The sequence below is a fragment of the Varroa destructor genome, unplaced genomic scaffold, assembly GCF_002443255.2.
Source record: "Varroa destructor unplaced genomic scaffold, Vdes_3.0 BEIS01000001.1, whole genome shotgun sequence".
Lineage (NCBI taxonomy): Eukaryota > Metazoa > Arthropoda > Arachnida > Mesostigmata > Varroidae > Varroa > Varroa destructor.
In genome coordinates, this window is record NW_019211454.1 from 50,411,101 (window position 1) to 50,438,266 (window position 27,166).

A 27,166-nucleotide genomic window follows, 5' to 3' on the forward strand; every position below is an offset into this window, starting at 1 on the left:
TCAAACTTCCTCTCCATTCAAAGAGTGTTAAAAACAACCCTAAAGAGAAGACTAAAATCTCTCTTCAGCTATTTAGGGAGTTCTGCAAATATTAAAACGGATGATAATTTGTTGACGCGAGCCCCAAGCTACACAGCTGATGCATGAGAATTTGCCATTAAGGTTCCCTCAATTTTTGTCGGGTAACTAAATTTGTATGTGGCATTATTGTGGGGAAAGGCGACACCTTCTCTGTTCATTAGTTCCGATCGATTTTTTCAGTGGCCTATTTTGGCCTTGTTAATTGTTGACAGCATAGGTCCCTCAAAATACACAATTCCTTTCCAATCCTACCAAACACACGTAAGCACCTTCTTTGGCGCCATAGATGTAGATCACATTATTGGTCACGTACAAATGATATCGTGTGTCATTTCGTTTTTTTTTTTTCGTTTCACCCGCAATGAACTGCTTTAGAAGTGACTCAGTTTTGTTGTGTTTCTATTAAGCTTTTGCTGACGAAACCACGATTGAGTACGTTCTTTTGCGTCAATTCGAATAGTATCCATATATTTGCTTTTCTGCATTCAGATAGCTCGAAATTATTTAGAACTATTTGGCAGTAAATCTTTAATTACTCGGTGATATCATAACTATTCAAGCGTCGGCGTTGCTGAGGTTCATCAACTTCTTCCGTAACTAGTCGGCCACTACAACTTCTATAACGAAAATCATCGAAGCACCTTTAAACGGTTCCTTCTGATAACGTGTCTTGATTATAAACAGTACACACTTTTACGGCCCGGCCAGTATGTTTGCTTTTATCGAAATAAAATTGTGAATTATCGTGTAAATTATCGTGTGGGCGCTTTATTTCAAGGTTGTATAAAAGGCATTGCGCGATATCGACCTTAAATTAAAACTCGACGCCGACCCATACTAGCCGCGTAAAGCTAGAAGTTTAAACTATATGCGATATAGTTTTTGCCACCTGATGGTTTCAACGTCACGCGACGGCAAACACGGCCACCTCTCTCATGATTTATACTACAGAATTCATCTGAAACATTTAACGGTTGGCCCTTGCTTGCTTTTCCGGTGTTTAGTACGAGCCGAATACAAATTGGGTTTCTGCTCTGAATGCATTCTTGCACTGTTTAAAAGACTTTGTTCTCGATCCTTCCACTTAACGTCATTTCGGTATACGTATTCATATTGAATGTTATTATATTGAATTGTTGTTATATTGAATTAAACACAATAGTTAAGTATCGTTTAAGTAGTTCCACGAAACTCAATTACAGAGAGATTATATTTAATTACTCAAACGCTTACCTACTTATCAAGTAGAAAACGCAATTTGTTCGGGGAAACCGAAATATTATAGTAATCATCAATAATTTTATTTTTGTTGCTAAGCTTGTTGGCCTCTTTATATACTATTTACAATTCGATTTTATCTTCAATGACTTTCGTTATCATATCAGTGTAATTTTTAATAATTTCTCTCACTCTCCCGCTTATACTGTTGTCCCTATTTTTGTTCTCTATTTATTACGCTTAAGTTTACTGTTTGAGCCGGGTTCTGAAACGGGTACCAGTTTCTATACCATAAAATTGTCTCCTTCGCACAATTCGCTATCAGTATACAGTCTACACACAACACACGTGGTTTTTTCGTTCGTACACACTCAAGTCCGAACTTACTTAGAGCGTTCAGTTGTACTTTTCATGTTCCTTTCGGCTCAGTGCGCGATATCGAACTGTCTACCCATATAAGTTGCACAGAAAGCGTTGCTCCAACTCCAACATGTCATAGCCTTAACCGGTCGACGTCTTTCGCTTGTGACCCCCTCTACTAACAGCGTTTCGCTTTTGACATTACAGCCCTTAATAGGATCTCTTTATTTGATGCTAATTGACATATATGTGCTGCGGGGAAGTTGATGTGTTACAATAATTCCTTGTATAGTCAAGGAACCATGGCCAGGGCTGATTGCAGCCGAACTTGTCCATATTTTATGTTTTCGTTGGGTAGCCTCTCACATCATACAAGTATTACTATAAGCACTAATGTTATGGTACTAATTGCAGAATGAAAGTAATCTAAGGGACGTTGGCCTGTACTGAATTGACATGAATGAATCATTATTGAGTATAGCTGTTGTTCCATATTTATATGGTTCTTTTATCTATTCGCATGGATTGCGCCAGCCGTTGGACAGTCTAACATAGAAACAACGATAGCACCGACTCATCGTGTTCGTATATAGAGTTCCTCTGTGTTTTCCTTTCAACACTTTCCTTTTGCAATAAGTACGTACTTGGGAATATCGCACGTGTCCCTATTGAACTCAAATGGCGTTAACGAACAACGGAAATTCCATATTGCCTTTGATTAGAATTTACAAAGCAATGAATGTGCTGTGTGTGTATTACGCGATTCGGATTCTCAGTCTTTATGGAATCCATTGCCATTGGAACAGAATGTTTTTCATTTCACAGCGAAAACATATGTTTCTATGAAAATGCTGATGAGATATCGTGTTCACTGTAGCAACATTTCCGGCAAGGCCTAGTGCGCAATCTGCATGTCATCTACGGATCGTGGTGGCATCCTTGCGTCGCGTCGGACACCATTTATGCTACTAGTTACCGTATAATTCTATTACCACTATCTACCCGGGATATCAGCGTTCTCAGCAGATTTCGTATATCCTGTTTTCATCTGACTTCTAATTTTTGTTCTTCTTGTCACTTTCGTATGTACCTGTACGAATATTTACACGCAGATTATTTCAAACGGAATTATAATATTATTGCTTCAAACTGATTATAGCTGTTAGGCGAGACTTTCTGACTAGAAGTTCACAGCTGAGTCTCGTCAAGTCATCACCTTTATCTCTTATTGGCCGTCTCATCACATTTGTTATTGTGAACCCTATAGTAATATACAGCGATAAGATCACTCCTTATTTTTATAGCTCATCATATCTTCATCGAGGTCATCATAGGACTGTTTTCGACATGTACACATATTTTTTTCAGGCGCGTGTAGATGACCGGACAGTCAGTCAACCTAACAAAGGTACGATTACATGGGGCATCTGTGCAGAACTGTTTCATTGTCCGTTTTGCCTGCTTGTCCTCCAATATTCAGAAGTCTACAAAAATAAACCTTTGACACTTTGGGTCGGATTTTTTTGTCGGAATAATGTAACGGAGTATTAGGAACGGGTAGGGAAATCAAGATGATTGAATGATTTACCTTGAGTCACGAATCGGCGGACAGCGCCAACAACCATGCACGGGGTCAGCCATAGCCCTTATATACACGTATACAAGGTTTATTCTGTCCACATAATTGACCCAGTCACGACTGCCAGGGTAAGCGCTTGGAAGCGAAAAGAGCTCATGAAAGGCAACTTGGAGGACTTAATATTCTATTTTGGTCTGTCCACCTATAAACATGTCATTGGTGTTGTTGTTACCATTTGGTTTGAGGGTGACTCTTCCAAGAGCAGATATTAAAGAAGTAACCCTTCGGCAGTTGTATAGCCGGTGCATATGCATGTAATTTTCCATACGCGATAGATTATTCTTAGTTTCATTGATCTCGCCTCCTAGTTGTGCTGCAACAGGTGATTACGCATGACTGGCTGACTGCTTTCACAGTGTTTCGACGGTAGTCATGCCGTGTACCTTAATCGTGATCCTGTTAGGATCCTGTACCGAATTTGTCGGGGACGCCGCCGGCCCGTGACCCTGAGTCGGTTGCGCCGACGGGGAGGGTAACACGACATGCGATGGACTGGGCCTCTGCTCACGCACGTGCTCGGTTGAGGCAGACCTTTCACACCCTGATTCTCTGCTCTGATAGGGCACAAAGATGCGAACCGCCTCGACTGGAAAACGCCCCGTGGGAGTATACGGTGGGGTAGTCGTCTGGGTGCCCGTTGTCGCTCCTCCAGATATTCGACCCTCTAGCGGCGACGAAGCTATCGTTGAAGCTGTCGTTGTGGCGGCAGTGGCCTTTGGAACATCCGCGGATGGCGTTAATTGCACCGTCGTTGTTTCCATGCTGGTGTCAGCGGCTAACGACACATTATCGTAGATAGAGGGTGATCGAGGCTGAAGGGGAACAAAATTTTATTAGGTAACATCGTTCACATTCTTATGTGGGATACATGAGAGTAGCACTCTACACCGTTGAAGAGGATTTTTCACCAACAGAGAGAACTGCTTAAGTTAAAAAGACTATTTAATGGCGATGTTGTTTCTTTTCATCATAAAACACCGAAAAATTTTTATTCAAGATTGACTTCCTAAGTGGTGAAAAGCGAGTGACCTAAGTCTTGACCGCCTATGAAGCAGTGTAAGCTTTCAAATATACTCTTAAAGCGTTTTTTTCAATATTTAATAATCTAAATATTAGTATGTCATGTATATATTCCACTATCAAATTTGTAGAGAAGAAATCATACGCATCGTACAGAGAGACCTACCTTTGGCGGAGCTGCCATTGTTGATGTGCTTTCGAAGTTCAATGTTCGTGTGCTGGACTCATCCTGCGTAACGGTTACTGACGTATCGAGAGCAAGGGAAGAAGTCATTCGCAGTGAGAGGTTTTCCACCACCGACGACGTATCCGAGTGCTCGCTTTCCACAAGGTTCGGAGATTTGCGAAGTTCTTTCGGTGTGAAACGTCCGCCTGCCACAACAAAATCGAGAAAGACAGAAGCGAATTAATGTCGATTAGAGTTATTAATCGTAAACAATGGTTGGCATTTTGGTAGTTTTTGTATATTATATTGTCCACGGGATAATTTCGATACGTATATGCCTCAAGAAATAATTTGCCTGCTAACTTTAGGACTCTAACGCTGTAAATTTTCTAATGTTGTAAGTGTTTTCTACAACGTTTCTTAAACAAAAACAAGTTATATTCAGTTTAACGTATACAATCGTCCTTATAAATCCATCGCCGGTCGTTTTGATTCGTGTTTATTTCATATAACATATAAATAGCTTGCTGCGACGCTTTTAACTGTCCGCTTCATATGAACACCCGAGCAGTTTCCTTTAGTGATGAATGCCTTTTCCATGAGTGCCTTACTTAAACCTTACTTAACGTAAACGATGCACTGAGAACGTGATGAAACGCGTAGTAACCTTTAGGCACCTGGGTGACGCTACAACAATTTTGACTTCAATTCATGACTTTTTTGAATGAATTTTGACTTCAGTGATTCTGCGGTGGAAAAATGCGAATCATTCTATCTGAATTGAATGCGTACACGTCTAACATAATTCAAGTGCTATTTAATTTAAATGCGCACCAGCTTCTGATTTTGTTGATATGGTTTCAATACTTCCGTTGAGGACGCTTTCCGTATCTTCATTGATGTTGAGTGCACGCACCGAGCTACTCTTCCGATGCGAAGAAGTCGATTTTATTCGAGAGGTCTTTTTTGCTCCTCGGGGAGTTCCCAATACGCCTATATTGTCTACAATTCCAAACGGCCGCGTGGGTCGTTCCAACTCTCGGTCTTCGTCTGTGCACCTACGTGTTAGAAGTAGTTAACGATACAAGAAGAAACCAATGTTTAGATATAATTAAAAACTTATATTCGGATAGAATCAAAAAGAGCTTCGCAGTAATACATTCTAGGCGTATTTTACTAAATTGTGTTAAACAATTTTCAAATGTTCATTACCCAAGTTTGCATGACAAAATAGATTGTCAATCTGTCACCACGAAACGGACGGACACTTACGAGGGCAGCGAGAGCTTGGCTGTTTTAAGTTCTTGCATACATTGCTGAAGAGCCTCCATCGCTGCATCATCATTATAACCAAAATCCTGCTCGAGGCGGTATTGCAAAAAATGGACCAGTTGATCCATACCCATTCGCAGTAAATTCCGGCGATGCAACTTCAGCAATGTATACGACATGGCCGTTAGAACTATTTCACCCTCCAGAAGATAGACGTCCCACAAACGCAGGGTCAGCGTAAACGGGACACGATCAAGAAAGCACTAGACAAAGGACGAATTGCAGACAGATCAAAACCGTTATGCTGCGAATGACAACTAACAAATAACTTTCGGCTAAGCATAAGTTGGGGGGATTCATGTATGTTAAATAATTACTTGAGTAATTTTTAGTGCGTTTTCTTCTGGCGCTGGTACATACTAGCGAACATTAGAGGCAACGGACAGCCCGAAGTGAAAGCTTTATTTCGAAAGAACTATATCGAAATCGTACATGCCGCAAAAATGTCGTCTTAAAAATCAGAGGTTTATTAAAAATAATTTCTGGTACCGGTTGTGTTAATGAGTGGTTCCAATACGTACCTGGAAGAACCATTTAAGCGTATACATACTGCTACCGATGTCATGCTTATCAAGGTGTTTTTTAAGCTTTGGCAGCTTCTTTGCGAGTATACGATCATGGTGCGCAGTGAAGCGCGCCAGCTTGGGAAACCCTTGGATAAAAAAGCCGTGCATCGCAAACTTGTCGGCTGCCATGAGCTGAGAAATTGCCCAAAATGCTTCCTCTTCCCCCATGTACATCAGTAATAGGGCTGCAATTTGGCTCATTCCTTGGCAGTATCCAACTTCTTGGTTGTACATAGAGTACGCGGCCAGCACGTGGAACAGCTCCTGTTGCCTAGAAATTTCAAGAAAAAATTGATAGTATTAGCAAACTGCTCCTATTCGTGCTTCGCTAAATTGTTGCTCATCTTGTTGATTTATTTACAAAGGTAACGCAAACACAATCACGACGTGGGTGAGTCCGCACTATAATTATGTCTAAAAGCCGGCTTTTTCCATTTGCCAGGCTGACGTTATGTCCAGTACATAACCACGGCAGGAATCATAGTTTTCTAAATGCAATATTTATGGGTTCACTTACTTGATCGAGTATCGCTGTCGGAACATTTCATGATTGCGGTATGTGCGATTGATGTCAAGATCAATTTGGCGAATGTCGGGACTCTCTTTTCGAGCCAGCTGCTTCATCTCTTGGTACTTCGTTGGTTGTTGGGCGCTTAGTTCGTCCACGTTCAACAATAGCTTCCACGCATCCCCTCGAATCCGATCTGGAATGCCTTTGTACACTCGGCTACGCAACTGTAACCCAAGTATAGATTGTGTTCAATTATTGGCTTAAAGATTACATTTTAAAATTTTACTGATAATCGCTATCATAACAGTAAAGTATTTCGTTTGACTAGTACACATTAAACGGTAACCGATTGTTGTAGGACAGAACGGGCAAAACAGACTGAGCGTGACTGCGTTTGTTTTTATTTAAACGGGACGTTTTTTTGTGTGCCATCCTGTCCAAACGTAAGCAGCTACGAAACGTTTATTATTTATAATCATTCGAAAGCTGAACTCGCTATCTTGCCATAGAGGTCAGCAGATGTAAAACGCATTTTTATTATCGCACATTGTTAAGCATCAAGGTAAGTAACATAAGTTAATAATAAATAAGCTAATTTGCTGTCTTACGACTTGCGGATTTGCCCATAATCTCTATGGGCCTATTTCAAATATAGATGGTAGGTGTCCATGCAATGATTGTGATACACACACAACTTTATCGTAGGCCTGGTAAAAGTGTGCTTGGAGACAAAATCGATGAATCTTTATACTGTCATACAAAAAGGATGACAGCTTGTTGAGAGAGCTTGGCAACAAGAACACTACGACTAATGGAAACAACGCGTCAACGTTTTTTTTTTTGATGGTATACGATGTATCAACAAACATGCGTTGCGTCTGATGGTAAGCAGCGCCTTTTATTGGCAATTATTCTACAGTACAGCCGTTGCTAGGGGGCGTAAACACTACTATTACTGACCGGTCGCCAGTTGGTCAAGAATGGTGGCAGACGCATGCGTTCTCTCGATTATGGTATCTCGATACGACTTTAGATTAATTAGAATGATTTCAACCAATTGGTAATTTGGAAGACGTCGCTGGATAAAGGGTCTGTTTAAAGTGTGATTATTTCTTCGATAAAGTTACAATAACTGCCGCCATTGCTGCTATACTAGTGCCTTTAACCTGGTGGCGACAGATAATACTTGAAGCAAGCTAATTTCATGCAAAATGGCGGTATTAGTGAGCTTCTAATTGGCTTTAGCTGTCTATGGTGGGCCAATCACACAGGAAGTCTATGTCATTTTATACACACAATATCGATGTAAGTAGAGGGTGTGCTATTTAAGCACTTTTTCATAGCCTGAATTCAATTACACACACGATTCTTGAAATTATTATTACAATTACACACACGTTTTTTGAATAGGTCCGTGAACTTAAGCTTAACGGTTTAATGCTATGATGCTATTCGTACACGCCTCCATAACTTATGATTTGCTTTCTATGTTGTTGATACCCTGAAGGGTTATTTTGATGAAAAGTAAACTGTAAAAAGCACCATAAAATCGTCTCAATTCAAGGTAACCATTTAAGTACCTTCGTTGACGCGTATCAAAGGGCCGGCTCATGAAGGATAGTCGTAGTTCATCTGCTTAAATGCGATTGAAAATGGCTGCAACGGCGTTCGATTTTACAAAATCCATTAAAAATACAACTACATGCTAAATAATCGACATGTCTAACAAATGCTGTTAATAGTTTGATCTTATTTTTCTTCTTTAAAGCATGCTGAGAAAAAGATCAGGCTCTTTTGCAGACTAAAAGTCCATAAAGATACTACATCACTGCTGTATTTCGTAAGGGCTCACACGCCTTATAGTTGACCATATGATAGCTTGTACATAGATAATCGTTCGAAAATTTTTTTATTTTACTGACAGTGTCCATAATCGTAGCAACAAACCATATGATTCATCCGCTTATCTGACAACAAATAATCTGACGAATCCAACATCAGTGATGGAAATAATGGCAAAAAAAATCTTCGTTCTATAGGCATGCATAATCCCCATTAAATATCAAGAAGACCCAGCATAGTATTGCTTCTGTTTATAAATTAGTACTAGTAGAAAAATAATAGCCATGTACAAACCTATCTCGGTATTCATCTCAATGCGTGCACCAAGACTTACCTTCCCATACTTCTTTGGCTATTTGCAGCAACAGGAAACGGGATGTTAAATCCGGTATGCATGAGTAAATACGGAATTACGCAGATAAAGGTAAGTGCACATAGTTGGTGGTGTGTGTGTGTGTGTGTGTGTGTGTGTGTGTGTGTGTGTGTGTGTGTGTGTGTGTGTGTGTGTGTGTGTGGTGTGTGTGTGTGTGTGTGTGTGAGAGTGTGTGTGTGTGTGCGTGAGAGTGTGTGTGTGTATGCGTGTCCGAGCGTGTGTGCGTGTGTGTGTGTGTGTGTGTGTGTGTGTGTGTGTGTGTGTGTGTGTGTGTGTGTGTGTGTGCTGTGTGTGTGTGTGTGTGTGTGTGTGTGTGTGTGTGTGTGTGTGTGTGTGTGTGTGTGTGTGTGTGTGTGTGTGTGTGTGCGTGTGTGTGTGTGCGTGCGTGTGTGTCGTGCGTGTGTGTGTGTGCGTGTGTGTGTGTGTGTGTGCGTGTGCGTGTGTGTGTGCGTGTGTGTGTGTGTGTGTGCGTGTGTGTGTGTGTGTGTGTGTGTGTGTGTGTGTGTGTGTGTGTGTGTGTGTGTGTGTGCGTGTGTGTGTGTATGTGTGTATATGTGTGTGTGTATGTATGGGTGGGTATGTGGGTGTGAGGTTTTGCGTGTGTGTATATGGGTGTGCACATGGATGTGTGTGTACGGGGTGCGCGTGTTTTCCATTGTGCAAAGTGAAGGAAACGAATCCACCATCGATGATGATGATGATGATGATGATGATGTAGATGGTGGTTGGTCCATGTAGCAGCGTGAAAAAATGCGATACCATTCACCTATCTCAATGTCGATTCGGATATCTTCGTATATAGCTATTTTTTTTTACATTGTCCATATTTTTATCAACGCTTTCTTGGATGGCTGAATAGGATGGAGATTCATCCAATAAACGAGCAATAGTGACGAAAGGCAAGGCGGTCAGTCATTCTCTAAGCCATCGACTAAAGAAGGATGATGAGATGAAGTGTTAAAACGAGCTGAGCTGAACCGCTCCTGAGGCTGACGCCAATGTAACCGCGATGCTCTAAACCAGCAAAGCTCTTCTGATTGTGCAAATTGCCAGCAAGCGGTCCCGCAGACTAGACAGCCAACACTTCAGTTCATTAGTCAGACAGCCTTTGACAGAGCTCAGCGATATCGAATGCAATATACGTAGTAGCGTAGCGGCTATATAGATTATGCATATTTGTTACTACACCGAGCGTCATATATCTCCAGGACAGTAGATTCAACTATATGAAACCTAGGCAGCTTGAGGTTCAGTTTACGAAGCTAATAGCTAAGAGCCACTAGACAATGGACAAGAGATATTTTCTTGAGACGAGATCTATGCGCCGAACAACAAACGTCCGGCAAAAATGTGTCTGCAAGATCATGTGCAGAATTGAATCGTTGCCCCTTCGGTCACCACCATGAACAATAAATTCGCCATGCGATCCGTACGAAAAGGCTGGGTCAACAGTAGAAGTCTCATCAAAAAGCCATCACCACCCACATCTGGAGCCGGTCAGTTCAAAGGTATACCTCGACACCGACACGGCTTCACCAGCAGGAACAACTGGTTGGAAGCTGGCGTGAGCCTATAGCGTAGCTGTGAGCTTCGTGAGATGAGCACGACCACTTCCTAACTCATCGTCGTAGTTTTTCCTTCCATATTGTCGATACAACAACAACGGGCCGCTTACCTTTCAGTAGCAAGTATCTAATAATACTACTACCGGATGGCGGTAAAGAAAGCCAAATGGCTGTTTCCTTTACCTTGAGTTGTGGTGGAATCAAACATTGTCATAACACACGCTGACTACAATATCAACAGCAACAAAAACAACAGCAACATCGACAGCAACAAAAACAGTAACAACAACCATTCACGATGTGAAAAAAATTGAGGACTGCTGCATCAGACGATGAGATATAAAAGACATTTTTAGTTAGGACGGCAACAATGGAAGACAGATTTTCGCTAAGTTTGGGTATTACTGTTTGGATACCTTTGTTTAAGTGGACTATCCGAAATCGCTTCTCCATCAAAGTCATGGTAAAATGGGCGCTTACATCATATCGCAATAATAAGAAACATTTAATTTAGTATAGCCGCAACGTAACATATGCCATCTGAAAATACATTACTTTTTCCAATCGTATATTACATCATGCGTTCGAAATATAGGATGACCATTATACTAACTCACAAAACACGTATTGCAAATGGCCGTGGTCAGTCTTATCCAGAACAAACTTAGGTTAGTATTGCTTGTGCAGGTCTTACAATTTAACGTATGCTAATGGGATCAATCGGACATTACTTTTCAACACCTTAAGACGCATACGTACAAGCTCATGTTTACTGGCGTTCGTCATGTACTTGGACCATGATTTGGTCATCTTGAGCCACTTATCGCCTCGTTCTACTTCCTTTGCCAGCTGCTTCTTTTCCAGCTCTGAAAACCGCTCTGGTAGGGCCTTCTCGCTGAAAACAGACAACATCGGTTTCAAAGTATTAGTACCGACTATGTTACGACAAAAATTAGAAATAATTGTGTTAGAAACTGCTGTGTAATTGTGATTCCGTTCAAACGATTTAACAGATAAAATCAACAAGGACACTTCTAGGTAGATGCATAAATAAATTTAACGCAGCTGCGCCATCCTATTTTACATAATTAACTTACATATTATATTAATTAATATATATTGATTTACATATTGATATAACCAGAAATCGTACCGACTAAATTTCGTGTTAGTTAACACGAAATCACAATACTAACAGAATTATTGAAAACCGCTCAACTTTAATAGTTAGTTTTTCGAAGTGTTAGTTTGTACCAAGTACTATAAAAAAATACTACAAAAAACAATTTATAATAGTTCTGAATGGAAAAAGTACTCTACATCGTGTTTCATTGTAACTCCCTCTAGAGACTTGAAACTAGTTTCAATAATAGGTCAATATAATCGGAGGGCCTCCACCTCACTCATAAAAAATGATGAATCACTTGAGTAACTCTGTCTCTCCTGTTTAGTGTCCACGTAATGCTCGAGGTCACTGAGCTTCGCTGGACATTTATTTGACTGCAGACATGGCTACTCTAACAGATAGCTATACGTGAACTGTACCAGAATGAAATGGTTGATTAAGAATGTCACCAACAATAACTTTATTTATCGGTACCATCTCACTAGTAACTCAAAATGCTGCCTGCTAAGTATCGACTAAAGAGCTTCCAAATGACGGCAACGAAAGTTCCCAGATTTTTCAATTCACAGGTAGTTTTCAGCGAACGAAACTGCTCTTACCCACCCAGAGCTGGTCACTACTATTTAGTTTATATATGTACATAATTAAAAAATTTCCTTACATACTTTAATCGCATTTCATCTTGCCACATGAAGGCTTAACGCTGCTCTGTGCGTTGATAAGGATCACAATCGAGTGCTACAGAGAACGCTTGAACGAACTGGGCCAATTGAAAATCCCGTGGCTTACGCTACATTTCGTTGCATGTATCGTCCAACGCTTCAAATAAGCAGACGTCTAAAATTATCCGACTAACACGCAGATGAAGACTGCTAACTCTCCACCCTATATTCAAAGCTATGGATAGAGCCGTATCGACTTTAGATTGGCTTCAGCAATGATGTGCCTTGTTGTAACAACTGCTCTGCCTCGTATAGTTTAACGTCGGGTCGCTCAGTTTGTCAAGGATTTGAACCGGCTGACGGTGATTCTACGAAACGCGATTCGCATTGGGCATCACTGCAAAATTGGACAGATACACTCAAGGCACATGCGAATCGACACTCTAAATCGAATATAACGCTCTAATTTTGCCTTGTTGTTTCGTGATTTTGCTCATTGTAGACGCTACTACTTTTGCGAAGCGGGTCCAAAATTCATTGACTTCATTCACGATCGCTCAGCTGAAATCTAAACACTGCAAACAACGAACAGCCCAAGCCCAAAAGTTCATCTGATCTTTTCAAAGGTAATAACGCCAAACGGCCATCTTTGTTAGCACATATTGATAGCTGGGGCAAGCAACTAAATGGTGTCAACTGGACGCGCTTTTAAGACGGCGCATGGGCGGTATACTACGAACATGGTACTATCACGGAGTCACTGCGGAAACCACTTATGACCATGCTATTACATGAGTATCCAGTCAGTTAATTATTGGTGGATGTGACAGGGGCAGCTGCAGTAGATGCGAAAGCATTTCCGGTCTGACAGCGTGACCAAAGGCACCGACTGCCGGCAGGTAGACAAAACCGTTTACAAGCTACAGAATTCGACGAGCTAGCGTGCACTGCTTTAACATAACGGCAGTAACAACAATAGTAATTATGAATATCAACGATCAAATGGGGCTTGATGAAAGAAAAACTGTTGCATTCAAGAAGGTTTGTCGTGGACGATAAACGTGAGGACTCGTAATTGTACCGATGTTGCTTATCTTAAGATCAGTATTACGCCGTACATCGGCGCAAACAGCATACAATTTTTATACACTGCTAGCACCTTAAAAACACTAAAAAACTACGTTGTCGAACGAAAGAAACGTGATAATACGACTGTACAAAATTGTATTTTCAGTCTATTCACGAATGTCCTCACGAAAAGAACGTAAAGGAGAAAAGACGTCATAATTTTACGTACTTTTCATTTGAGCTAGGTGGCATTTTCTGCCACAATTTCTTTTCTTTACGTAGGGCCCTCCATCGCGAAAAAAACTATTACCTTCGAAACAGTTCGAATAGAGTCTTAAGCCTAAAATTTAACGCATCGTTAAAATATATAAACGCAACAACTGCCAAGCGTAAAGTTCATTTACTAGACGTAGCTTTATTCTGAGCTATATCTAGTAAATACTACAATGAATCGAGCATTAGAACTTCATATACCTTCATCAGGCTCATTTCAGCACGAACTTGTGCCGAGTGCGAACAATATTGACTTCAAGATCTGTGCCAATGTAAGAGTATGGGTTCCCAGCTGTACTGTGTATAGGTAAAAATTTGAGATTATCCACAGATGGTAATGAGGTTTTAATAGACCAATTCCTTTTCGGATTCGATCTTGCCGGTGGCTTCTGTAATATCAGTACCGGCGAAAGATGCCTGATGAGGATTCCGCTAGTTTTGAGGTCTATCATCTCGGCTCGGAAAAGGTTTTGACGGGTTTGAACGGCGCTATTCCAACCCATTTCCATTGTTGAATTACTGTCTCCAAAGTGCCTTTAAAGTAAAAAATAATAAGTTCATGTATAAAATCTCATAATCTTAGCACTACTAATTTTTGCTGTGCGTGTTTCCCTGTATGTAGTTCTTGTTGTCGTCTTCCATCTACGTTTTACGCAAAAGTTTTTTTTTACCAAAAAAATCCACGAGTAAATGTATTACTATCACTTTAAAGTAACAAGTGTATTTATCAATGATCGCTAGCCGTCTCGTTCCCATTATGCTAAATCAACGTGTTACCACACCCGGTCTACTACTTACTGATCAGCCGCTTCTTTTTATTAGCATAAATTTATTATTATTCAGCAGTCGATATATACGAGTACGGTCCCGACAACGAAACTGAAGTTTCTCAACTTCAGTTTCGTTGTCAGGACCGTTATAATTGCTTGATCGCCGTAAGCGTCATCTGTTTATGGATTTCTGCAGGGTGAAAATAGCGTGTCATCCAATCATTTGGGGACTGAGTAGACCTTTGCCACTCAAATGGCTCTGGTTCACATCCTAGCAATATGAATAAGAGCGGCACAAAGTGATGAATAGTCGATAATAATAATGAAATGCCTTGACAATTTTCTCCGTTTATAACAAAGCTGTGGATACTTTCATTGACGTCCACCCTCAAAGGCGCTCCTGTACAATTAAGCAGCGAATACATCACGTGTATTAAATCAGTTAGATACTTTCATTGCTCCACAAGAAGAGATTCACTATCTGTTCCTTGTCGTAAACACTTTACGCCTTCAACTCTCATACAAATCTTTTGATTTGTTTCCAGTGCGCGGTCTGCTTCGACTGAGTAATTATCGATAAAGAGTGACAAAAGAGCACCCCCAACGTGTCATCGATTACTTTTGGCGTCATCTCGGTCTTCTTCCGTTTAACTTGGGTCTTTGCTACGACTAGTAGTACGTACGTGGTGTCGTGCGACAGCACGTTTTCTACTCGAAGGAACTGGTTAGACCTTTGAATATTTAGCGCTGAGTGCTGCTTAAATTACACTGTTAATGAGTCATACGAATGTCGGCTTGACTCACTGATTGGCTGGCTAGCTGGCTGGGTGCGACGGTATGAGAACGGAGGGAAATAAGCGAAACCAAAAGCATAAGTGCCTAAAATGAACTTACTAAGGCGGCAATAATTCACATGCAAGGCCGAAAGTCGTGAGAGTCGTCGGCGTGGCCTTCACACTAATTTTAAATGGCTGAAACCACTTGATTTTCAATAATTTCGCACTATCATGTTTAAGCGTTCATTCGTTCAATGATTGAATATGTCCGAGCTCCGCTGTCAGGAAACGATGAAAATCATCGCGTTTGAGTACAGTGAACGGTAGATAACTTATCTGTGTATAACTGACTTATGCCATATGATTCATAATCTGGGCTAGAAATAGTAAATCATGAAGCAATATAAACTAGCACAACAAGAGAGTCGCCAATGTATTGCTTTTAAAACGTGAAAAAAAGTGCATACGATATGGTTACCCTGGATTCTAAAACGGGAAACAACTCATTCTGCTTTGGTTAATACTTCTTATTGATGAATTCAAAAAAAAGCTGTATTCAAACGCAAAATTATATTAATTTTATAATATTATGAGCAGCGAACGCATCCTGCGAGAATGCCTTGTTCGAATATTATCTTCTTTATGGAACTTTAATGATATTACATTAATCCTTTTTTTTTCGACAATTTCGACAGGTATCTTCATGCAGTATTTTTGTCATATGTTATGGAGAGATTGTTTCAGATTCTGTATGTATGTAAAATTAAAGGATCCTTTTACGCGCATAAATCGAACAGACGTTAGCGATAAGTTACGTATAGCAGCTAACCGCGTTTGTGTGCTTTGATAACAGAACATGGCGAACCCTACCCTCATTTGACCTGCATATGAAACGTACTACATGTAGTTTGTGTTGGTAGAATCGGTTATAAAAAACTAGTTGTTCTAATTGTAGTTAACTGTTTTCAACTAACTGCAACGAACACGCATCAATATGATATATACCTGACCGTTCACAGAGCAAAAAACGCCAGTCGGGGGTACTCTCGCAATTTAACATCGGTAATGCGTGTACCAACACTTAGAATAGCTATCAAGAAGAAGCTCTTGAGATTAGGCATATAAGTATAAACAGCAATAAAAAAAAAAGCGCTGGAGACAGCGGAATACATACGAAATAGGGGAAGTTAGCGTTTGTAGGATTCTCGTGTTTATAGTAATTCTGTACACAGGCATAAGCCACTTCGGGATCGCTATTAACGCATTATAATTTTGTTGTGAAAATTAGGTATTTAACGCTTAATATGTAAACAGGCCTCCAATGACATATCAGTGTACAAAAATCGGGTAAATAAAATACTTTTCTCGAAATTTCTTTAGAACACCCATCATTCACAGAGCCTAGCTAGGTAGGTTCTTTCACCGGTTCACTACGATACGTCCTGTAATGAGGGCAAAGAAATTTTTTGTTAACTTCTTATATCATGGACATACATGTGGACATTTCAAAGAATCGGCTTATCTAGGGCACAGTAAACTTATTTAGATGATCTTGCGCTGATGACAGATATTCTCGAGAACTACAGAGAATAATATGCAGAGAGCCAAACCAAGATTATACCATAAGACCTACACAAAATGTTTGGTGAACGAGTGAAGACACTGAGTATTGACTTGCGTATGGCTCAAGGCGTCCATTTTAGAATTTATAAGGCAGACCTCTAATTCTAATGATTTCCTTGATGGTGGTCGAAATCATGGATACGATTTGGCAACATAAAGTTGAGCTAGGTATTAGTTTTTTTGACATTTAAATTACTAGCCGAACTGAGCATATCTACAGCAAGCTATTTTACCTGCAGCCTGCTTTGCTAATCCGAGGCTTGCCTGGAAATTGTGACAAGTTAATGACGCAACCGTTAGTCTACTACCTAAGTTGAGCTCATTTTGTTTGTCTTGCAATTGGGACTTAGCATATTCAATTCTACATTAGTCACCTATATATCAATAGCTAGGCATTAGGCACAGCAAAATACGGACTGCGTAAAGACTAGTCAATCCCATATGTTTAAGCTAGTTTAGCTGATTCCGTTCGGGTACAACTGTGGTGATACGAGTATAGAATTTATTCCGTGGGAGACTACCTATTTGATGCGAAGGAACGTTTCACATCTGGTCGACACGGTATTCGTAGAATACAGTTGTATATAATCTAGTCGTCTTCTAACTCCACGTCTTATGCGCACTATTCTCTGTTCTACAGAGACGTTTAGCGGGTTCTAACAAGACTAGAAATGTGGAAAATTTCCAAACACTCGGATCGCAATACAAGAACAGGAAATATAGCTTGCTACTACCCGCATTTTTACTTCAACTATCATATGTTTGTATCTGTACTGACGCTATTGCGAAGCCTATTTCTAGCTTCAACTCCTTGCATATGCAACGCATAAGAGCACTTTGTTGGGATTCTAGCGTAACTAAATTTTATCGATAAAAATCAAATTTTTAAACAAACAACGCTTTTCAATAATGGCAGCATACTGTGAAATTATTATGGGCACAAATAAAACCAGGAAAACGCCTCCCTATTGAGATACGTTGGTGGACTTCATTCGCTCGGAGCTGCTTTCGTTTGGTTCTCGACTTTAATTTCAAGGAATACAGTGAACGCTACCATATCGGACTAAGCTGCCAAATGTTCATATTTTCATACTATGTACGCCGACCTACTTGGATACATAAACGTCCCGTTATTTTTCGATCAGCTTTAGGGCGGTGGTACGCGTATGACTCGTGTCTCAACTTCATGAAAATATTCAAGAATGCGCCACGAAGTGTGACACACGCAGCGTCTATCACGCATATTTCTACTTTCTACCTTGAAGCTCACTAATGGTCTTAGCGCACTTGAAATTTGTATCTGAAACTGTTGTCGAATACAGTAAAGCAGTAGTGGTACGTACGTTGTATTAATGTGCCACGTTATGGCTTGGTATATTTATTAATTTCGTTTCCATAGGGGTTTAGAAAGCAGTTATTTGAAATAACTTCGTCTCATTTTAAACATTTAACTGATATTTAAGTGATATTTACTTGTCACTCTTTGATTTAAATTCAGTTTACATATCCAGCGGGTAAGCCAATGCGGTTCTAATTACTAAGTGAAATACGCGGCCACCTTTAAGCGTTGCCTCGCAGTAGAGTGTTTAAAACGAACATTTGAAGCACTTATTTTCGATTTCAATAATACCAAAAACACTCCTGGGAGTTCTGACGAGTTACGCGGCGGCAGACAACGATGCCGAACTGAGTATGTCTTTTTAATACTGGTTACCAAGCTGGTAACAGTTCCCATTACAAGGCATCACTTAATGGTAAACTCGCGTGTTTAGGAAGCTGAGATTTCGAAATCCACTGTGCCCACGAAGTTCATCTTATCATATCTTCCAATGGCGAACATGTTCCTCAATAGATACGCGCATTCGCTCTAATAGCTTCAAAAAACACGGTATAGCGCTCTGTAAACGTACCACAGGGCAAACAATCTATCTATGAACAATTCAATTCAAATTACAACCTAGTAGTTTCTTGGCTCCAATGCTACAACACTACGCAGTTATTTCTTCGCCTAATCTATAAACCTTCTTAGTTCACAATGCTTGGGTGAATGTACTGCTAGACAATTTGGAACCCCCGACACTAACATTTAATTAGCACAACTTTTGTGAATGTACTTATTGTATTATAAAATGGATCAACATTCAACAGTAATACTGGCTACCTGAACAAACACCGCGTAATTGCTATCTATTTACTGCTCAGTAGCAAAGGGTGTTACCGATCACGTAAACCCTATAAATGTTATTTTCCTTTAGCAAATGTTAGGTTATCTCTTACGCGGAGCATAGAAGTTAACATATTCGCTGAATCAGCTGAAATTCTCTATTCCTTTTTTACTGCCAGGCGCGAATAAAAACGTTTGCGCCGACCCTAGTTGTTTAATACTGAACTCTAACTTCGGCTTCCTCTACAGCAGTTGGTTGCCACGATATGGGGCCGTAGACTGAGTACGGTCACATAAGCAAACATTATTTTCTGGTGCTTTTATATGTCACTGCACCCTCTCATAATAGTCTTCTTGAGTATTTCGTATCGCCTGGAGTATATTTTAACTAACTGAAGCAAAAATTGGGCGAAAAGTTAACCTGGAGCCGCAACGTTTGCTATGCATAGTTCTTCACTGGGTCGACTTCCTACGACTTTTCTATATACCGATCGTAAAGCACCGTAACATGACCTTTATATCAACAGTGATAAACAGTTTACGTATGGAAATAAAGTTTTATTTAATTTTTTATCTCCCTCTCACTCGACCATTATTCAACTGCATGGAACTTCTGGCACAGTCCACATGATTTACTCCTAACAACAATTATTATTATTCGACGATGGTGGCAACGACGTGATCGCCGTTGTCCTCGACTTTGTATTTATTTGTCTGATACTTAAGTTTTCATACATTTTAGACGGATCGTGCACTACTATATATATATATATATATATATATATACACTCCTATATGTATTCTATATTAGCTATTTTCTAACGCTTAAATTTGGAACCACATTCATGTTATCATGACATGTACAATAGATATGCTACTCCCAAACTGAAGTTTCTTGGAGTATGTAAACGGTACATAAACCTGCACGAACGTCATCAATTGTTGTATCAAATGTAGGCCCAGACGCCAACCATTACCTATTGTAGATTGAAGAGTCGTACAACAGAGTCATAGAATATAGCCAAGCGTTTGTCGTGAACGCAGCTGCCTATGAATAACACTCGCTAGGGTCATTGTGGAACATCATATTAGTTGTTGTCCCGTCAGAGGACATATATTATGAAGAGGCCTTTGCTGTTATTTGACAGTTGTTTTTTTGCACATTACGCTCTATCAGAGTGTAGAAAAGTGTAGTTTATCAAACTACACTTTTTTTTTTTTTTTTTTTTATAACACTAGCTGCTTTGCATTGTACGTGCATACAAATGACTAAGCGATGAAGCCGTCCTGTCGTGCTAGCTAGAGACATAAGTGATGTGTTGCGCCACTGTATAATGGTTCGACGTTCACCACCGAAGGCAATTGAGTTACGGGAAATCCGGTTGCTGTTTAGGCATACTAATTGTCACATAGATACTGGAGAAATTTTCCGGAAATATTAGGACATAGTTTTAACGATATTATATGTCTCATTTATAATAGTTCAGTGGACAGCATCCGGTGCCGTACAATACCTTTGTCGATGTTGTTAGATAAATGAAGTGCAATGTGTATGGTGCAGAATTGTCAATATGACTCATTTTCAATCAGCCAATACGCTAAACTTATACAGAGCAGACTTTGGAACTTTTTGGTTTGACGTCAGTGGGTTCTGCCAGCGTGAGGATCTGAATAAAAAATTTTATGGCTTTCAGCAACGTCAAATACGGTAATCAATAATTTTTTGCTTCAAAAAATCCACAATATTTGTCAAACGTTTAGTTACGAACCTGCTTTCTACTGAACTTGGTTTCTGTGGTAATTTTTCATTTGCCCAAATTACACCAAATATTTTAATTTTAATCGTTTTATTTAACAGCTGCAGGCGCATAAGACAATTATACCTATTACGACCAACTGCGCAAAACAGCCCTTACAAATAGTAGAAAAAGGCTAAAAAGCCTTCTGATTTTTCTGAATCTTCTGATTGTTCCAAGGATAGTTTTTTTGTGGTGAACCAGCAGCGAACAAATTGGAACCAAATAAAGCTTCAGGTTTAGAAGACATGACACAGACTTTACCACGTATTGGGTAGTTACAGGCGAATCTGGGGGACTTAAATCAAGCAAATGATCTGAATGATGCAAACGTTTCGAAAACGGAGATAGATGAAGACCAACGAGGAGGTAACCAGATAGCAAGGCCCAAAAAACAAATTCATTACCACAATCGAAGGGGCCTTTTACGAAAGCAGAGTTCGTAGCCTAAGGACTTTGTCAGATAAAACTAGCATCTTACATGAAACATATTGCAGAATTATAACTCAAATACAGAAAATGCGGACACTTAGTAAAAATGGGGCCTTCATAAATTAACTAATAGCTAGAAATGTGTGTGGCGTAATTCACGTAGAATTTACGCGCACTTAGAGCACGCAGTCACTATAGACGAAGCATAGGATGGCGTCACCCTCGATAGAAATCGAGTTCCGTAGATGTAAGGTGATTGCAAAATTTGCCATGGACATCAAAACCACCTGCGGTTATGATAAACTCATGGGAAGTGGAACAGTAAAGCTGAGCGTGTATCTCGTTATTTCAAGTTCCTCAAGAAATTCATGGATACACTAAACCTCATTGCCATGCCCCAATTATTCCTGAATTGAATAAGGGAATATCTAAAAATGGCTTTAACTTACTCATTCTTTCGATCTAACTCCGTGTAATTACCGGGCTTTCTGTGAGCCAGCAGATTTCACTATCGACTATTTTGATGTATAGCTGTATAGGAGTTGCTAGAGTGCTAGGTATATAGGAAAATAAGGAAAAGTACCCCTAAGTCGGAGGGATTCACTTGCAACAGGTATGATTATATTATATATATATTAAATCCAAAAAAGTATATTAAGCCCTATCATAAGCGATACTGTGTGGTAATTATGTGAGCAACCTGAACCGCATGTTTGTGCTGTCAATCGGCTCGTGGACCACTGGACGATTATCGATAAAAGCAAAAAGGAGAGGCTTTGAAATACAACGTAAAGAGGAGTACTAAACATAACAAAGTATTTCTAGCGTAAAAGAGTCCTGAGTACTGCTATGGCTTAGAAGAAGGAACGTATTAGACAAAGATGTTAATATTAGCAGCGAAGCTGGTGCTGGTAATTTTGCAGATGACGTTAATTTCAGTATCTGAATAACTCTCGTGGGAGTATGGTTGGCCGCCCGACTGTGTTTATTCGTATGCATGTGCGTGCGAGATATCTGAGTCTATGAGTTATCATAATTGTTTTTATGTCTGCCTATTGACACGATCGTGATAGATGCGTCCCCATCATCGACTGGCCAGTCACAGACAGCTGCTTCAATCACTTCTGTGAATATATCGAAGTCGCTCGTCGATTACATCCACGGATACGTTACCTATATTCCAGGAAAATGACCGACGCCGGCTGGTAGACACAAACGGCTAATTTACCGTTGAAGTAGGCATCGCAATCAACTTCTTTACTTCTTCGCCTTTATACACAGTCGGTCGTAACCCGCTACGATATATATACGCCGGGTAGCCAGTGCGAGCGAGTTAATGATTGTTGTTCACCAGTTAACTTACGTAGAAAGCGTTCTTTCTACTTCGACACGACGAAGCTGTAATTTGGTCGCACGGTTCGATAGTCTCACCCGTTTCGTGTGTGTGTTTGCAGTTCTTATCTGCTTGGGCGCTTAGATGGAAGAGCAGCGCGTCGAGCCTCCATCAACGGTGGGCATCGTTGACTATCCCAAGAGTACTTACAGCAAGGAGTTTATAAAAGAACTGCCGCCGTCAAGGCGGACTCGCGAATCCTCGCGCATAGGCGCACAACGACGCGCAACACAGGATTCAACCTTGGCTGTGGTCAACAAGGCACATCTGACGGCGAATTTGCCAACAGATATTTAAACAATGAGTCACCACTATGGAATTATACAAAACTAATATACTACGGAAGGCGGCAATAAAGGAGAATATAGAAGAGATCGACTCGACTGAACATGTGATTGATGAAGATTGGATACGACGGTGAATCGGAGTGAGTGACAGAAATCAAATGGAACGGTGAAGCTAGGCAGTGAATAACACAGCTGTATAGTATTCAGTTGACACTATTAATAAGCACTGTGCATTTTTCATATATAATACTTAGACGGGTAATTTGTTGACACTTCAAGTGATTCTTCAACATCAATAACTACTCCGCAAGTTAACCGGCTTATAATTTGCGTTCAGCAATAACATCATTATAAAGTCACATCACATCATCGATATCACCGTCAACAACAAAACTGCATTAACTTAGGACTGTCAGATGGATTACTCAATCATCGCAGTAGGGAATAGACCAACAACATATTGGCGTAAAGAAGCTAATCAGCTCTCTGATTTTCTTATGTTATGTCAGGGTCGATCGTAGTAATACTGTGTACCAGTATATACAGTTCATGTCTTGTTTGATTGCCCTGCTCTGCTCTTAGCACACCCGCACGTCATAGGTCTAGCTCTTGCGCACGCACAGCTATTACGTACTCCTATCTACAAGAGACTACAGATGATTTCAACGCTTACCATTTGATTACGATAATGTCTCGTTTTTTTCGAGAACTGTAACGTTTGGCAGTTACTACTTCGCGATTCTTCAACAGCTTCTGCTTGATTTTTTTATATTTTTTCTTCAATTTACCCAACAGAGATAAACTCATCATTAACGCTCAAGAATATTGGTCTTTCATGGTAAGCACTAATGCAGCGGCCCGTGTTTCGCATGATGTTGCTTAAAATTTCGACTGTTTTGACTACAAGATCTATGTATGTACAGGAGGATGAATGTACTTTCTCAGATGGGAGCTACAGCTGAATATGATCAATGATTCCATATCTATTTATTTCCAATGTTAGTGAAATTATTACAAATTTTCTAAATAAATTTCGACAGTTCCAAATCCAATTTTCCCTCTAACACCGCTAAGCCCACTCTCACGAGCTGGCGGCGTTTTTGGCATCATGATTAGTCGAGCAATTAGGGATTAAAAGAACACTTAATCTCTATCACTCAAGATCTCGAAATAATAAACTGTCTGATGTTTAAAGGACAGTAATGACTGTAATGAGATGCGGACACTATGTATGTGAATATATTTCGCAGATTTTAAACTGTTCAAGTGCTTCTTTTTCTTTTATTTGGATTATCCACCTGTAGTTGTCTCTATTAGCCACTGCTGCCGTAGCGGCCACGCAAGTACGCAGCCTTCCTGTTTACCTGACACTTCGTTTCATTCAGTAACGGTCTTAGCAGCTGATAATGATGATTCATCCGTAGCAGTCAGCCAATTACAAAACGCCTACATGATAAACGAAATCCGGCCGTAACAACGGCGATCACGACGCCTGTCGTTGTTGCTCTATTTCCTACTGCTGTCGTTCTTATTGCTGATCTGCTGTGACAAGCCAATGCCAAGGGTCGACTGCTACCGACATTACTACCGCATTACAGCCTACATGGTGTCTACGTGACGCCCGTACGTACGACGGACCATTGCCGGGTTAGCTTAAGTACCAGCTGCCGGTTTTCTGATCTCTGACAAGGCAACACTCAATACACACGACATTGAACTGCATAGATTATCACTGGACCGCGTTAAACACTACGCACATTTATGAATATGTGTGTGTGTCTCAGTTCAGCAGGTGGAAAAAGACGAACCAGCCGAGCAATGAGGATAGATCAATGCCGAAGAGAAGTAAGAGCTTTAGTAGCAAAAGCAACGACACAGGAAAGGATACTGATGTCGTGCGGACAGTGAGGGAATAGCCGTCGCCTAACTACATAGCTTGAAACAACGCAACATTTATATCGGTGTGCATTTATATAGGTGTACATGCTATTTAATATATATACGCACGTAAATACAAGAATCGTCATTGTATGATGAAAGGGGGCGAACAGCACGTCAAATGGCATTTGTTTACAGGCGTTAAAAAGATCAATGTAATATATTCCGCAATCTTAGCAGGATAAAAGCTCTTAAGAATACCAATTGCGATTAAGTAAAACCAACGGCCAGTTGTTTGCTACAGAATATTTCAGTTAAGACGTTTTTCAATGCACGTCCAAAAAAAATCCGCTCCGCACACTGAGAAACCACGACATACTACTGGAACGAGTCAAATTGCTTGTAGGACGATCGAGACGCGCGAAAAGTCTGGCTTGCCCTGTCTCGTCATTTCCGTTGACAAATACTGACCAATGCTGATCGGTTACATAACTCTGTGTTTGGAAAGCGGCGCAAGTAGATTTAACATTCTTACGAGACATTGAAACAGAAATTCCAATGGCATATCACAACCGCGTGGTAATTTCTACGATGTTTGTTTCATCTATTTGTAACTGCAAATACAGCTCAGACAGGTGTTATCATAATTCTAATACTTACTGAATGAAGCCATATCTGTCAATTTTCGCGGCCTCGTCGTACGAGGGGTCTTCCCAGGGCAGTATGTGCTCGGAATCCTTTAACCAGCCCTTATCATATTTGGCGACGATCTCACTTCGTTCCGCCGCCACCTGACGTTCAGTCTCGGATTCAGAGTCCGACGACATCGGAGACCTCCCTTTGTAGGACTTCCTTTTGTCTACCCTACCGGGAGACACTTGGAGTCAGTCCTATACGAACTCCAGCTCAACCACACTCAAAAATCCAATCTCAGGTTTGGGCCGCGGATATCAGAAACGCAGGCAGAGGCTCACATGCAGTTGAGGTTCTTCTGCACTAGATCTGACACCGAAAGTTTGATAAACAAACTATCCATAAAGGTGGACGTGATGCTGCCACTACACTGAATATCCCGGTAGTAAAAGTATGTGAAATTTGATGACACTGAACCGAGATTGGAATATCCAGTTATTAATGTTACCTTTCGTCGTCACCTGTCATTGACTGTCTTTGCTATTCGTTCGAATTCGCGATGAGCTACAACGTCAAGTCGTTCGCACTATCGCCAACAATAGTGGGAGTGCAAGCCAAATACAAATGGCGGTTTCGTTAACTCCTATACACCGTACACTACCATTATGACGCCCGCAGGCGCGACGGTAGGCCGAAACCTTCGGCGCACTCATACACACCCGACCGCACTCTATTGTAATAACAACTCACTGTACAGGTCGCGATGGATTAGTTAAACCAATTCCCCTTTAATGCTCTTGCACACTCCTCGTATACTGATATGCCCATAGGCGCATACACACACAGTTGAACCTTAGATACACTGAATAGACACTCGACGTACAAACGCGTATACGGTTTAGAAGATGCTGCAAATTATTACTTCAGCATATGATGAAGATGATAATAGGAAATAATAATGATCGCTCTTTTTTTAGCAATAAGCACACACAGTTATACACTTTTGCTGCTGCTGCTGCCGCCGCTGCGGCTGCAGTAGCCGTTGTCGTCAATGTACTTTCGCCGTAGCCGTAGCTGCTGTTGCACTCCTGTCCGTATGTTTTATAAGGATGAGATAAAGGGAATATACGGCATATGTTAATTTATCAATAGATTGTTGTTCCTGCCGGTGACAACCGGCCTGCTTTTTGGCCTGGGCTTATTTTCCTCTAGGTCGGCGCTCCTACTTGTCGCCGTGTTTGCCGCCGCCGCCACCCTCGTTATCTTCGTTGTTAAGGTTTATTCGTTCGTCCGTTTTGATGTGATCCTGTACTAGTTGTTGCTTCGTTTACATTTTATGTGGCTGCCGTCTTACGGTATCACGGTATCTGCTGCGACCAACAGAATGGGAAAATAGACGAGCGACGTCGTATCAACGGCTTCGAGTGACCCGATCGAATGTTGACACTTACGTTGTTAATGCGGTGAGGAAGGCGGCGCCAATAACAGCATCCTGGTGTTCAGCCAAAACTCGGCGGATGCTTGCTGGTGCCCGTTCCGATATTCCGCGACTCTGTTTGACAAAACGACGGACGGGGAACTAAGCATCTCCATGAATTTAGGCGAGCGGACG

General features: G+C 40.7%; 1 protein-coding gene and 1 long non-coding RNA gene across 6 annotated transcripts in view; one reads left to right on the top strand and one right to left on the bottom strand.

Annotated features, from left to right (window-relative positions):
• LOC147758773 (uncharacterized) overlaps window positions 1-27,166 on the top strand; it is a 42,197-nt gene that overhangs the window by 6,744 nt on the left and 8,287 nt on the right. For both annotated transcript variants that reach the window (XR_015327566.1, XR_015327572.1), the window contains one exon: window positions 9,098-9,159. This is a non-coding gene — a long non-coding RNA (uncharacterized LOC147758773). The remainder of the gene's footprint in view (window positions 1-9,097; window positions 9,160-27,166) is intronic.
• RN-tre (USP6 N-terminal like RN-tre) lies at window positions 1,339-27,113 on the bottom strand. 4 transcript variants are annotated; one of them, XM_022810107.2, is made up of 9 exons: window positions 25,582-27,113; window positions 11,433-11,568; window positions 9,070-9,087; window positions 6,900-7,117; window positions 6,338-6,653; window positions 5,757-6,019; window positions 5,319-5,542; window positions 4,485-4,690; window positions 1,339-4,110 (listed from the first exon to the last, which is right to left on the bottom strand). In XM_022810107.2, exons 1-9 carry the CDS (start codon window positions 25,746-25,748, stop codon window positions 3,649-3,651), a joined length of 2,010 nt encoding a protein of 669 aa, XP_022665842.1. In that variant the 5' UTR covers window positions 25,749-27,113; the 3' UTR covers window positions 1,339-3,648. The 4 variants fall into 4 exon arrangements, with proteins under 4 accessions (XP_022665842.1, XP_022665862.1, XP_022665880.1 ...); XM_022810127.2 differs by lacking the exon at window positions 25,582-27,113 and adding an exon at window positions 12,465-13,590; XM_022810145.2 differs by lacking the exon at window positions 25,582-27,113 and adding an exon at window positions 12,461-13,586.

Coding starts and splice junctions, on each gene's coding strand:
- RN-tre (XM_022810107.2), bottom strand. CDS start 25,748: ATGTCGTCGGACTCTGAATCCGAGACTGAACGTCAGGTGGCGGCGGAA. Junction 11,569..25,581: donor GACAGATATGGCTTCATTCA/GTAAGTATTAGA, acceptor GTCTGTTTTCAG/CGAGAAGGCCCTACCAGAGC. Junction 4,111..4,484: donor CAATGGCAGCTCCGCCAAAG/GTAGGTCTCTCT, acceptor GTTCCCCTTCAG/CCTCGATCACCCTCTATCTA.